At 45.0% G+C, this 12,455-nt stretch overlaps 1 protein-coding gene across 3 annotated transcripts in view; it reads right to left on the bottom strand.

The window, feature by feature from the left end:
• Window positions 1-1,143: 1,143 nt before the first annotated feature.
• The window catches only part of LOC118899967 (F-actin-monooxygenase MICAL2), a 223,234-nt gene continuing 211,922 nt past the window's right edge, over window positions 1,144-12,455 (bottom strand). For all 3 annotated transcript variants that reach the window (XM_036862051.1, XM_036862052.1, XM_036862053.1), the window contains 3 exons: window positions 8,600-8,673; window positions 3,414-5,257; window positions 1,144-3,114 (listed from right to left, as the gene is read on the bottom strand). In XM_036862051.1, the coding sequence (XP_036717946.1) occupies window positions 5,073-5,257; window positions 8,600-8,673 (259 nt within the window). In that variant the 3' untranslated portion in view covers window positions 1,144-3,114; window positions 3,414-5,072. The remainder of the gene's footprint in view (window positions 3,115-3,413; window positions 5,258-8,599; window positions 8,674-12,455) is intronic.

Here is a 12,455-nt window from a genome sequence, read left to right as displayed (position 1 = left end):
TCTAGAGGCCGACATCTGGGTCCAGCCCCAGTTTCACCACTTTGTACCTGGACTACCAGGTGAGCTCCTGGGCCTCTGTGTCTCCGTCTCATCATCTCAAAATGGGGCAATGTTTATCTTAAGGATTTTGTTTTCAGGATTAAATGGAATAATGCACCTACAGAGCTTATTACAGCACCTGGCGGGTGAAGTGAGCTGCATTCACAGGATCTATTACCATTATCAGGGTCAGAGGGCTCCTCAGGGGAGCTGTGACAGCATAGGTCTTGCTTTTTTTGTTTCTAGAAAGGAGCTGGGAGAGGGAGTGAGTGTCAAATTATCAATCCTGCCCTGAAGGCTGAGGGGTGGTGAGAGTCAGCTCCCCACCAGGTCAGCTCAAGGCTGAGAGTCTGTAGCTCTGTGGGCAAATGAGCCCCAGCATGGGCACAAGGAAAACTTGCAGAATGCCATGGAAGGTGGCTGGTCTTTCCCTTGGCATGTTAGCGCTTGTGAAACAGGAGCTCTCTTCTGCAGTTATGTTTACTTTCTGTTGACAGTCAATGTAAAAAATGAATCATTTCAAATATTCCACCAGCAGACAAAAGCTTCCAAACAATGGGGGAACTCAGTGTGAAATGATGGGGACCAGACACTTGATTCACCTGATGCAGCAATTCTGGTGAATCATGTGCTCACGTTTCATGAATTTGCAATGCCGGGATTAAGAACAGAAACAAACAAATAAACCAAAAACTTCAGTCCTGAAAGAGTGTGAGTTGAAGGAAGGGGCCAGCTCCGTGCAAAGGGGAGTATTCCTGTTGCGTGAATGAAATACAAAACCGGGTTGTATCAGGTAAGAGAAATGGGAGCTGGGACAGGAGAGGCCCCCTCTCTCCCCCTCCCCAGCTCTGAGAACAGCTTTCTTTGTTGAGAGAATACACCTGAGGCAAGCCTTCTTCACTCCTCCTCCCACTCACATCCAGGTAAGTCCTGCCAGGTGCCCCGGTGGGAATAAAGCATCCAATGATAATTCACAGACTCCTACATGAAATCAAAGCTTTGCTCACGTCCTTTCACTGGAATAAAGAAATGAAACGGACGCTGCCCTCAGAGGTGCCAGACCAAACCCGCATGTTTGGATTCTTTCTACAGAAAACCATTTATTTTTGGTTCATTTCAGTACTTATAGCAGTGCACATGTAACACATTTCAATCCACGTGAATAGTTCCCAATCGTTGGAGCAAATTAATCTTTCACAAGCCACTCAGCAGTGAGGTTAGAAGATAAACAGTAGGTGAAATAGTACACACTCCTCTGTACGTGGACCTTCTTATTACAATAAACTCCTACATTTGAGCTCACTACATCCAATGACTGCCACTCTCTCCGTTCATGTGGCAGCCCCAGCTGCCCCCTGCCACCTCTGCCCTGCTGAGGGAGTTCTCTGATCAACTGCCTGGGTGAGACATGCTGCCATTTTCAGTTTGGAAGGAAAAGCCTGTAAATCTGCTTCCTGGGAAGACAGACATTGCTGAATTGTCATCTGCCTCCAGAATGCAGAAAACATCAATTTCATTGCAGCTCATCAGAGCTGGAAACACCTGCCACTTCCTTTCTCAGTTGCAATTAATATGCTGCATCTCTACATCCACTGATTCCAAGCAGCCTAACACTGCCAAAGTCCAGGTTTAAATGAAACAGTATAACCTGATATTATTTTTCACAGTTTTAGAAACATGAACTTACTTGTGTTTTTATTGCCAAAGAAGCACTACAAATAGTTGGGGAGATAAGTCTTTGTGCTTGAGATAAATGTGAGAAGAATAGGTTGATGATTATAATAAAAATCGTTCTTTATTTTTTGCTTATTTATTTGGGAGTTGTACTCGTTTATCTTTGTATTTACTTGCGGGTGGAGGAATAATGTTCTTTCTGTATCCTTACATCTAGCACAGGGCTGCTGAATCCCACAGGTATTTGGAAGACGTTTATTAAACAAATAAATAAATGAATGGTTTGGGAGAGCAAGCTTAAGAACGGTCCTCTTGGTCCAGCTTACGTAAAATTCTGAAGTTTTAATTGTGAGCCTTTTGGTTTAACTTAGAAGCTGTGTGAGACTATGAAATGTGACCTGAGGCTGGGGCTTTCTGTCTCATTCAGAGTCCTAAATGGCTCAGCCTTGATCACAAGTGTTATTTTATGGGAAAGTGAAGGTTCCGTCTGTTTTCATCATTATCCTACCCATACTGTATACACAGAAACTGTCTTCAAATGGTACAATATTTTACCTTTTGAGGGTCTTAGAACTTTCTCTATTGCAATCATTTAACATAGTTCAACAGCCACAATATTTGTATCCTTTTGGAAATGATCATTAAAATGGTTTTTAAGTACTGGGAAAACTGAAAGCCAGTGTAAGTAGAAGGCTGTTAAATATGAGGTTTATGTTTTAACTTGGCCAGATAAGACTCGCCTTAAACCACAGAACATAATCTCTGGAAGAGAGAGTGAACAAATTGCTTCTCTCATCTATCAACAGAATACTGGGGCCAAGAACCACCTTCTTTCTTGGCCCTCTTGGGAGAATCTTTCTTTTAAACCAAAATAGAATTAAAATAAGTGGCAATTAATCCTTTTGCACAAAAACAACCCAGACACTACACATTTGAGCATCATCTGTTAAACGTATGCAAGCATCAAATGGTGACTGGGCTTGAATAATTCTACCCATTCTAGAAGGAAAACTGAAGTTGTGTATCTTTCTTAAAATGAATTAACATTCCTACGCATCTGTAGTCTTACCTCTGAATGCCTGATGGCAGAAAATATTATCTTGGCTATCTCCATAAATCTTTAATACTATACAACTTATTGCCCCAAACCTCTGGGTTATTTGCATATTAAATAGCTTATACACCAATAGCTTAGTGCTAATAGGTCTTCTCCAAATTATAACACAGGAAAACCAGAATAATGAGGAAATCATATTAGCCATTTCCACCAAATATACAAATAAATAAAAATAGATAAATAGCCCTAAGTGGCACAGTTTTCAGAGAGAGAGAGAGAGAGAGAAAGAGGGAAATAGATGCTTGTATATATTTCCTAATAATAGAATTCAGGCACTAGAAGACCTGATTATTTTTTTTTTATTAATTTATTTATGGCTGTGTTGGGTCTTCGTTTCTGTGCGAGGGCTTTCTCTAGTTGCGGCAAGTGGGGGCCACTCTTCATCGCGGTGCGCGGGCCTCTCATTATCGCGGCCTCTCTTGTTGCAGAGCACAGGCTCCAGAAGCGCAGGCTCAGTAATTGTGGCTCACGGGCCCAGTTGCTCCGTGGCATGTGGGATCTTCCCAGACCGGGGCTCGAACCCGTGTCCCCTGCATTGGCAGGCAGACTCTCAACCACCGCGCCGCCAGGGAAGCCCCAAGACCTGATTATTAAAAGAAAAAAGAAAAGAAAAAGAAAAAGGAAGGAGAGAAGAAAGAAAAAGAACTACAACCTTTGGAGCTTGGTATATCCATGGAAAGGTTTCGTTTTAATACCACCCAAAATGTTGGCTGACTCGGGAAATCCAAGCACACTTCTAATTTCCGGCTTCTCAGCTGACCAGATTGGAGTGCGCGGACAGCACCTCAGACAAAAGTGGTTTATGGGTTGACTTATACTGAGGTAAGTTAGCTCTCCAGGCAGTTGCGAAGCACCATTTGTCCAACAATACATTTAAACACTTGCAGAAATGACAGGCCAAACATAAAACAGAGTTCTTCAGTCTGTCTCATGTCAATGATGGACTGACTCCTCAAAGAATCCCACTGAGGGAAAAACAATCAAATACTTTATGACAACAAATCACCATTTAAAATCTTTTCTTTGGTTCCCCTATGAACAGTCAAAATGTCCCAGGAATCATGTCAGTGCACAAACTCCATCTCCCAGCTTTCTTTTCACATTGAAAATGTCATCAAAAAATCCATTACCCAGTTTGGGATTTGGTAAATGGGACCACTGTTCCCCACTCCACCTTGAAGGCAGAAGTGGCCTTGTCTTGTCGTGGATTTCCTGGGCAACCCCTGGACACAGTGTCAGAGATGTTTCTCTGTTTAGACCGAAGACCACCACTGAGAAGCATCCCTCACCTGGATCACTAGAATGTTCGTTTTTAGTAGCAGCATCAACCTCACCAATATTTTATCAACAAATGAAAGAGTTTTATAATGCTTTCTGCCATTACCAATAGTTACAAAAAAGTGCTTCAAAATTATTCATTTTCTAGAAACGTTTTTCACTATGTTCCAGCGGCAATAAGGAGAGTGCTCTGGAGAAAAAAAAAAAAGCTTTTCTAAGCCAACAGCATTTGGTATTAACTAACAATCCTGCTGGTATGAAGTCAAAGTTTTATTTCCTTTTTTCCTTCTTTTTTTTAAAAAAAATAAAATTAAGGCTCAAATGTTCTATTAAACTCTCGTTGCTTATGTATATTATATTAAGGCTTATAACTACACCTGGTAAATTAAATTCACCCTGGATTGAATTAACACCTGCTATATGAATTATTTGCTTTATGTAATCAGTAATCTCAAGGTTTCTTCTCTTTCTCTGGAAACACAATTTAAATATTAACCTAATCTTTAAACTGCGGCTGCTTCTTTCTGACATTTGGAAACCGGTCATCCATGCAAAAAAAGGCAAATATGGATATATTAATGAAAAGGCAGCTTCTTAAAAACCTTTAGATGTGTAACTCAATGAATTTGGGAAGAGAAAAATGATGAAAGCAGCAGGAAAATCGATCTCTGTGTCACTTTCTACGGAAAACAGTGCTGATCATCTGCCACGGTCACCTCCAATTTAAGAGACCCACTGAAGTTCACTGCCAATTTCAAAAGAGTCTTTGTATTTTCTTCATTATAATCTCTGGAAGGATCTTGGGCAGCTGGAGTACATATGAGAGAACCTTAAATTCTTTTAAAAATATTGCAGCATGGTATAAGTTACGTTCCAGGTCTGACATATCCTGTGAAAGGAAGAAGGAGTGAGTGAAGGGTGTTTGGCCTGATCTGGTCCTCGGCTTGCTCCCCATGGGCCTTCCTCATGTCCTGCTCAGCTGACAGCCCCTGGAGAATACGAAGCTTTCAAAGTGCTGGTCTTCAGCCTTTTCTCTTATGCGTTGTTCCTCTAAGGAATCCACCAGTTTGTCCCTTTGCTCAATTACTTGCATCATCTCGGTGAGTATTTCTTGCTCCTCATTCGGATCATTCTCATCTTTCTGGCTCTCTACAGAAAAAAACAAACAAACAAAAATAAATAAAAAATAAAAACAAACAAAAACACCCACATTGGACTTCAGGTAAGACTTGACCCCAGGAGAACTTTTGGCATGGGCATTCTTGATTGTTCTGGACTTGTTCTGCCCTCTAATTCCCATGGAGAAAACAAGGAAATGAATTTAACACCAGGGACCTGCCCTCCAAGTCACAGATTAGAAAGGTGGGTGCTTTGTGCTGCTGTCAGCTCAGTTTTCATCTTGAGACTTTATATAAAGTGACAGGGAAAACCCCTTTGTGAGAAAAAGGAGTTAATACCAGCCAAGTCCGGCCAAGCCCTCCAACCTGCCCTCCCCTCACAAAAAAGAAACCAACAAGACAACACAAAGGCAGTTTCCCCTAAACATGTCTGAGCAAAGCGATCTGTGAGAAAAGTTTCTAAGTAAACCATCTGCATCAGTGGAAGCTATTTCAATGATGAGAATCCTTTTTTTCATTTGTAGTTAATGACAAATTGCAGCCCTTTGAATAGAGACCAGGCGGCAGCCAAGTGAGGTTATGGCTGGCCGCTAGGAGGATGTTTCCAGACTGTGACTGTGTTTCTCCCTGAGTACATGACCTTCTTCCTAATTGGCCTGAGACATTCGATTGCCTCAGGGAGACAAGATTTTTATGAAAGGAAGGAAAAGAGTAAGAAACAGGTAGTAATGACTTTCTGACACTCAAAATAGGATTTTAAAGGCAGATTTTAAGTCTTGTCAACCAGATTATTGCCTTGGGAGAAGACTCTATAAATTCTGTTAGCCCTTCCTATTTACCACACTGGGACTAGGCGGTGGGCCGGATACCAGAGCAGAGATGGTACCACTGTCTCTTGTATCAGGCTGAGTTCTGAGAACAGTGTCAGGAATAAGGTACATATGACAAAAGGGAAATAAAGAGGCACCATTCTCTTTGCAGCTCACGTTTGATGGGAGGGAGGACAGAGAGGCAGGAGAAGCTAAAGGTGAGAGCCCTGGGCTCCAGTCTCTCCGTTCTGGGCCTTGGAAGCCCCCAAAGAGGCAGGGAATGTCACATCATTTGATGGGAGCACTGGGGGGCTGAGGGACTCTTGCCCTGCCCGTTGCTTGGAACTATGGGAAGAGGCCAGCTGGAAAGGCGCCCTGTGTATAAACGTGGGACAGGTAGAACTTCACGATTGAGCAGAGAAGAGGGGTCTGGGTGTGGCTCCCCAGATCTTGATCTGCTGTGTGTGGCACACATTGGTAGAGCCTAGAAAAGTCCACTTGCCCCAGAGATGCAAAGGGAGCCGGCCACTGGGCCTGCCACGGGGCTCCCCATGATGAGGGATGGAGCGGCCCTACAGTGGAGACTGTCTGGCCGGGCTGAGCGGAGGGTGTGCTGAGGTGAGGCTGAGCGAGGCCAGGAGTGAGGCTCCAGGCACGCTGAGAGAATGGCCAGGCCATGGGTCAGGCCAGCCACACACCTCGGCTGCAAATGCCAGCAGAGACATTGGCAGCCTGATGACAGGAGATAGCTATGTGGGGGTCAATGAGTCAGAGAAACCCACACAGATTTCCAGTGCTGTGAAGTCACACAAACCTGCCTCTCGCCATTACCTGGAGGTCACCTTAAGAATCAAGCAGATGGAAGGGGTGGCAATCTGCAAGACTGAACATTTCATCCCCAAAAGACTGAGCATTTCCTAGAGGGACTGCATCAGCCTAAATTATTGCATCAGACTAAGTTTACCAGAGAGGGATAAAAAAAGTTCCCTTTCCTCCCTCCCTCCCTCCCTCCCTCCCTCCCTTCCTCCCTTCCTCCTTTCCTCCCTTCCTCCCTTCCTCCCTTCCTCCCTTCCTCCCTTCCTTCCTTCCTCCCTTCCTCCCTTCCTTCCTCCCTTCCTTTTCTTCTTGATAACTAGTGGTATGAAGGTTTCATGCAAGATGACAAGGCAAAATGAAGAAGCTATATTTTTTTGTACACCCCAGAAGAGTGAGAAGATGTATGACCATCATTCCTTAGTAAGAATTAAAAAAAAAAAAAAAAAAAAAAGATTCAAAAGTGACTAATGGAGTCTTTGGTGGTATGTATTTTACCACCCTGAAATGGAGCAAATTAAAATTTTTATGAGATGTATAAGTGAGATATTAGTTATATAGTATGGTTTGTTAATTTAGGTACACTTCAGTATTCATGCCCCTTATTTGATTATCAACACAGAAAAACTGAAATTCCTCTCTCAGTTTTGGTTTGTCAATGATGGAACCATCTGAGCCCCTTCTGACGAATAAAAGATGATGTATGCCACTTTTATCCATTCTGTAGAGAGCAGTTCTCTAAGGATTTTGTTAGAAACAGTTTTCTACTGCTGTAAAGAAACAATCTACAAAGAAAGAACAGGAGACCCCGAGTCTGTGATGAGCTGTTCCCAAGTGTTAGACCCATCATTTACGTTGAGCATGCTTTTTAAGTTCTCAGAGACTCAGTTTTCTAATCTGTAAAATGGCGATAAAATACCTAAATAAGAATGATCATGATGATAATGTCTCATATTTACTAAGGGCTTGCTCTGAAGCAGGTAACCCAGAGGTAGGTGCAATGTTCAGTCCATGAGGTTTACAGAAATGATTTAACTTGCTCTTTCAGACTTAGGTCTAAATGTAGGAAAGCCATGCACGGATCTGGCCCCACAAACATACAGGCACAGAACAGAGTGAATATGCCTCACAGGCTGGAGCCTATGAATGCATATATCAGTGTATGGTGTCGATTAAGTTTATCTCAACTCTCCCTCCTTCATGGTGGAAATAATTTTCTCATGTGTGATGCCCTGGCCCAGCCCATGGTGGGAAGGATACTTCCTTCATTCCTTTACGTTCCCCAGTGCCTGGCAGAACCAGGCCTGCCTTCCTCTGTGCTCCCAAAGCACGTAAGTCATGACCCTCATCTCACTGTGTCATAACTACTGGTCTGGGCGTCAGTCTCCCGAGTGAGGCCACAGTGCAGGGCTGCTCTTCTCCATCTGCCAGGTCCACTCTAGATTCTCAACAAATATTTGTTAAATGAATGGATGGATAAGTGAATGAATGCATGACTAAATGACTTTGCTCCTATTAGCACATGGGATGGAGCTAAACGCTGCTCTCACGGCCCCAGCGAATGAAGCTAAGACGGACTTGCTGTGCTCTGGTGGGGGCAGAGGAAGGCTGGCTTTGTGCCCCCTCTGACTTCCAGGCTGGTGACACCAGGCAGGAAGAGCGCTCCACTCTGCAATGTGCAGCATGTTCTGGTCAAGTGTCTTCATGGGGGAAAATGTCTTTAATGGCCCCAAACATATCACCATACTCACCCTCCTTGAGCATTTTTTCTCTTAATTTCTGCTCCAGTCTGCTTTGATGATCTTCTAATTCTAGTTCTCGGGCCCTGGGGATGAGAGAACGTTCAAACTTTGTAAATACTGGAGATCTGTGCAGAAATAGTGACTAACAAACCCATTGACCACAGCAACTGCGTTCTTTTTTCCTTATTAAGACTGGGGTCTTGGAATATCTCTAAACTGAAAGTTTTGCTGCTGCTACTGCTGCTGAGATATGCTGAACCCAAGAGACGATGGGGAGCAGCTGAAGGTTGTAATGTGCCCTCAGCAAGCTTTTGGAAGGCCACCCAGGACTGGATCGTGAAGAAATGACTCGAACAGTAGAAGCAATGACAATCTGAAACTCTTCTCTCTTTTAGGGGCAACGTGACTTCAAGTATCACCTCTAACAACTCCCAGATCTCTGACTGTGGTAAACAAGAAAACAAGGAGGAAACGGGAGTGAGACATTTTGTCCGGGTGGAGGCAGAATACTCAGACAACTATCCATCTGGTTGTAAGTGATGTGGGAAGAAGAATCAGCGACGTTTTGGAGGAGTCAAGCTGGAGTGCTGGGGACTCAAGTGTGTCCACCAACAGAACAGCAAAGTCAAGAAGTGAAGTTAGCTTTCGGTGAAGCTCAGACAGAACTTCATGACCTTTCCATGCCTGGGGACAGCCCATGTATGTCAGAGTATGTGTGTAAGCTTCCCACACGCTGGGCCGTGTGGTAATATGGAGGTTCCGCAAACCTTTGGGAGTGCAGGTCTGGCGTTCTCAGGAGAAACGAGGACCACAAATGGATGAGGCAGGGGTCAGAGGTGATAGGTGAAGTCACGTAATCTCTAAAAGGGAGGCTATAGAGCAGCGGTTCCCAACCTTTTTGGCACCAGGGACCAGTTTCGTGGAAGACAAGTTTTCCACGGACAGGAGTGGGGGCCAGGGGAGGGGGGGAAGGTTCAGGCAGTAATGTGAGTGATGGGGAGCGATGAGAAGTGGCAGATGAAGCTTCGCTCGCTCGCCCACCGCTCACCTCCTGCCTGCAGTGCAGCCCGGTTCCTAACAGGCCACGGACCAGTACCGGTCCACAGCCTGGGGGGTTGGGGACCCCTGCTATAGAGGACAAAAAGGTTTGAAGACAGGACCTTGGGAACACCTACATTTAGAAGCCAAACCAAAGAGGTAGAGCCAGGGAAGAAGCAAGCAAAAGGCTGGAAGGGTAAACAAGAAACGCAGCATCACAGAAGCCAAGAGAGGAAAGTTTTAGGAGAGAAGAGAGAGATCAAGGGTGTCCAGTGCTACAGAGACACTGAAGAGGGTGAGGGCTGAGTCTAGGTCCCTGGGTTTGACGTGGAGGGGGCCTTCCCTTCCAGCCGCACCTGCAGGCTGCATGTGTATCTGCTATAGCTTTGGGTCACTTTACTACACCCTGTTGTCCCTGTCGTTATTTTTACTACTTCTGCTATTATGTGGGCCAAGGTCCACGCTTTGTTCAATACTCTCCCTTTTGTTATTGACACTCAGTTTCCCTTGGCCCACTCTGGTAGCCAATGGAAACGCACCTCTCAGATCTTCCTTTAAGAGAGAACTCTGGAAGGAGTGCAGCGTGTAGTGAGCTGACTGCTGTAGCAGAATCCACTTCACTGTTGTGCTGAGGCCACACTGTCCCTGAGCAGCTCCAGCCAGTGAGCGAGCACAGTGGCGGTGCTGGAGCTGGGCCATTTCCGCCCCGCTTCGGACTCCTCGGATGGGCAGTCTTTGCTCTGGGGCTCCCTTCGCCCGGCTCAGATTTTCTCAGGGCTGCACTGCAGTCTGTGGCTCCTCCTGCCAATTCTCATTCCCTCCCCTCTCCTTTTACAGGTGTCAGGACTGTATGGGGTCTGAAGACTTCCCTCTCACTCCCACTGCCTTTCTCCTTTCTCCCAATACATCTCTCATACTTCTAATTCTGTCTTGGCATCTGCTTTCCCAAGGGACCCCAAATGACACACCCGTGTAAGACGTTTCTCCTGGTTCAGCCAGGTCGTTCTCCAAACTAAAACCTATCCTTTACCAGAGCTCCCACCTGCCTTTGTCTAGCTCACACGTCCGAGTTCTCCTCCTTGGCCTCGGTTGGAGGAGAAAGTTCCCTCCGACAGTGTACCAACGAGGGAAGCCACAGTCACTGAGCAGTCACTACACACCTGCCCTTCGCCGGGAGGGCCTGTGCACTGACTGTTCCTCCTACAAACCTCCGTGGAGCGCTTGCTATGTTTTCTCATCCCTCTCATGCTGTGTGCTTGCGTGTCTGTCTCCCCTGAAACCATGAGGTCTTCGAAGATAGGGACTATGGCCTGATTCATCTCTACTTCCACAGTACCCAGCACATTTCCTAGCACATGGAATGCGCTTGATACTTTTTTGTTAATGAACTTTACAATTCAGACCTGGACCAAAGGCAGACGATACGGTTGTATAAAAAGGGCTTTGTAGTCAGGCGGAGATGGACAAATTACTTAGTTGTTTTGAGTCTCAGCATGTACATCAATTTAAAAAAATAGTAATAATAAAAGTAATTGCTACAGATGAGCCCTTCTTCCCCATTCCTGGCATTTCCTTCATGTCAGTGGAGCTCAAGGAGTATAATTCCTGGCTTCTTCTCTCCACTTTCACGCTTATACTCACTCTCACCCCAGGGGAGGTAAATTTGGGAAGAACAGACTAGGGGAACTCAGCTCACACCCTTTCTCCCTGGGGATCAGCCTGCCTGCAGCAAACATGTGTTCTCTGTTACTCTGAGCCTTGCTATGGGTCTAGGGCAAGATTTCTCAATCTTGACACTATTGACATTTTGGGCTGGGTAATTCTTTGTTGGTGAGGGAAGCAGAGTGCCCTGTGCATTGTAGAATGTTCAGTAGCACCCTTGGCCTCTCCGCACTAGATATCACTAGCACCTCCCAGTTGCTATAGACAAAAATGTCTTCAGACATTGCCAAATATCCCTGGAAGGAGGAAGTGAGATGGAAATTGTCCCCAGGTGAGACCCACTGGTCTAGGGTAAAAGCCTTACCCCTAAGAAGCAAGTGGTTCACTACCTTTTGTGACTAGGTAACTGAGTGTGTCTAATTCTGGGGTTGGGTAGTATAGTAGGTTGCATGGTGAACTCCCAAAAGATATGTCCACATCCTAACCCCTGGAACCTTTGAATGTGACCTTATTTGAAAAAGGGTCTTTGTGGATGTAATTAAGTTAAGAACCTTGAGATAAGAATATTCTGGATTATGCCAGTGGGCTCTAAACCCAGTGACAAGTGTCCTTACAAGAGACAGAAGAGAAAACATGGACACACAGAGAAGGCTGCATGAAGACAGAGGGAGAGATTGGAGTGATGCAGTCACAAGCCAAGGGATGCCTGGAGGCACGTGAAGCTGGAAGAGGCAAGGAAGAATTCTCCCCCAGAGGCCGTGAAGGGAGCATGGCCTTCCTAACACCTCGATTGCAGACTGTCTTCCAGAACTGAGAGAGAATACATCTCTCTTATTGTAAGCCACCCTGTTTGTGATAATATATTAGTCCAGCCGTAGGAAATGAATATAGTTAGCAAGCCCACCTGGGCTCTCATATTTAGCCGAGCTAGCCATAATCAGTAATAAACACTATATTTTGATATTCTGGGTCAACTATTGACCCAATTGTCTTATTTCTCACCCGGCTCAGAACCCAGGCAGAGAAAAGAATTTTATTAGACCCCTTCAAAGACGCCCAAAATTAACTCTCAGGGTTGGGGTGAAAATGAAATAAGACAGCATAAGTGAAAGCACCCAGTACAACTTGTGGTGCTTGGTCAGTTTATATTAAATGTTACTTCCTT

Source organism: Balaenoptera musculus, chromosome 8, assembly GCF_009873245.2.
Source record: "Balaenoptera musculus isolate JJ_BM4_2016_0621 chromosome 8, mBalMus1.pri.v3, whole genome shotgun sequence".
NCBI classification, from domain to species: Eukaryota; Metazoa; Chordata; class Mammalia; order Artiodactyla; family Balaenopteridae; genus Balaenoptera; species Balaenoptera musculus.
This window is presented reverse-complemented; position numbering and strand designations above follow the sequence as displayed.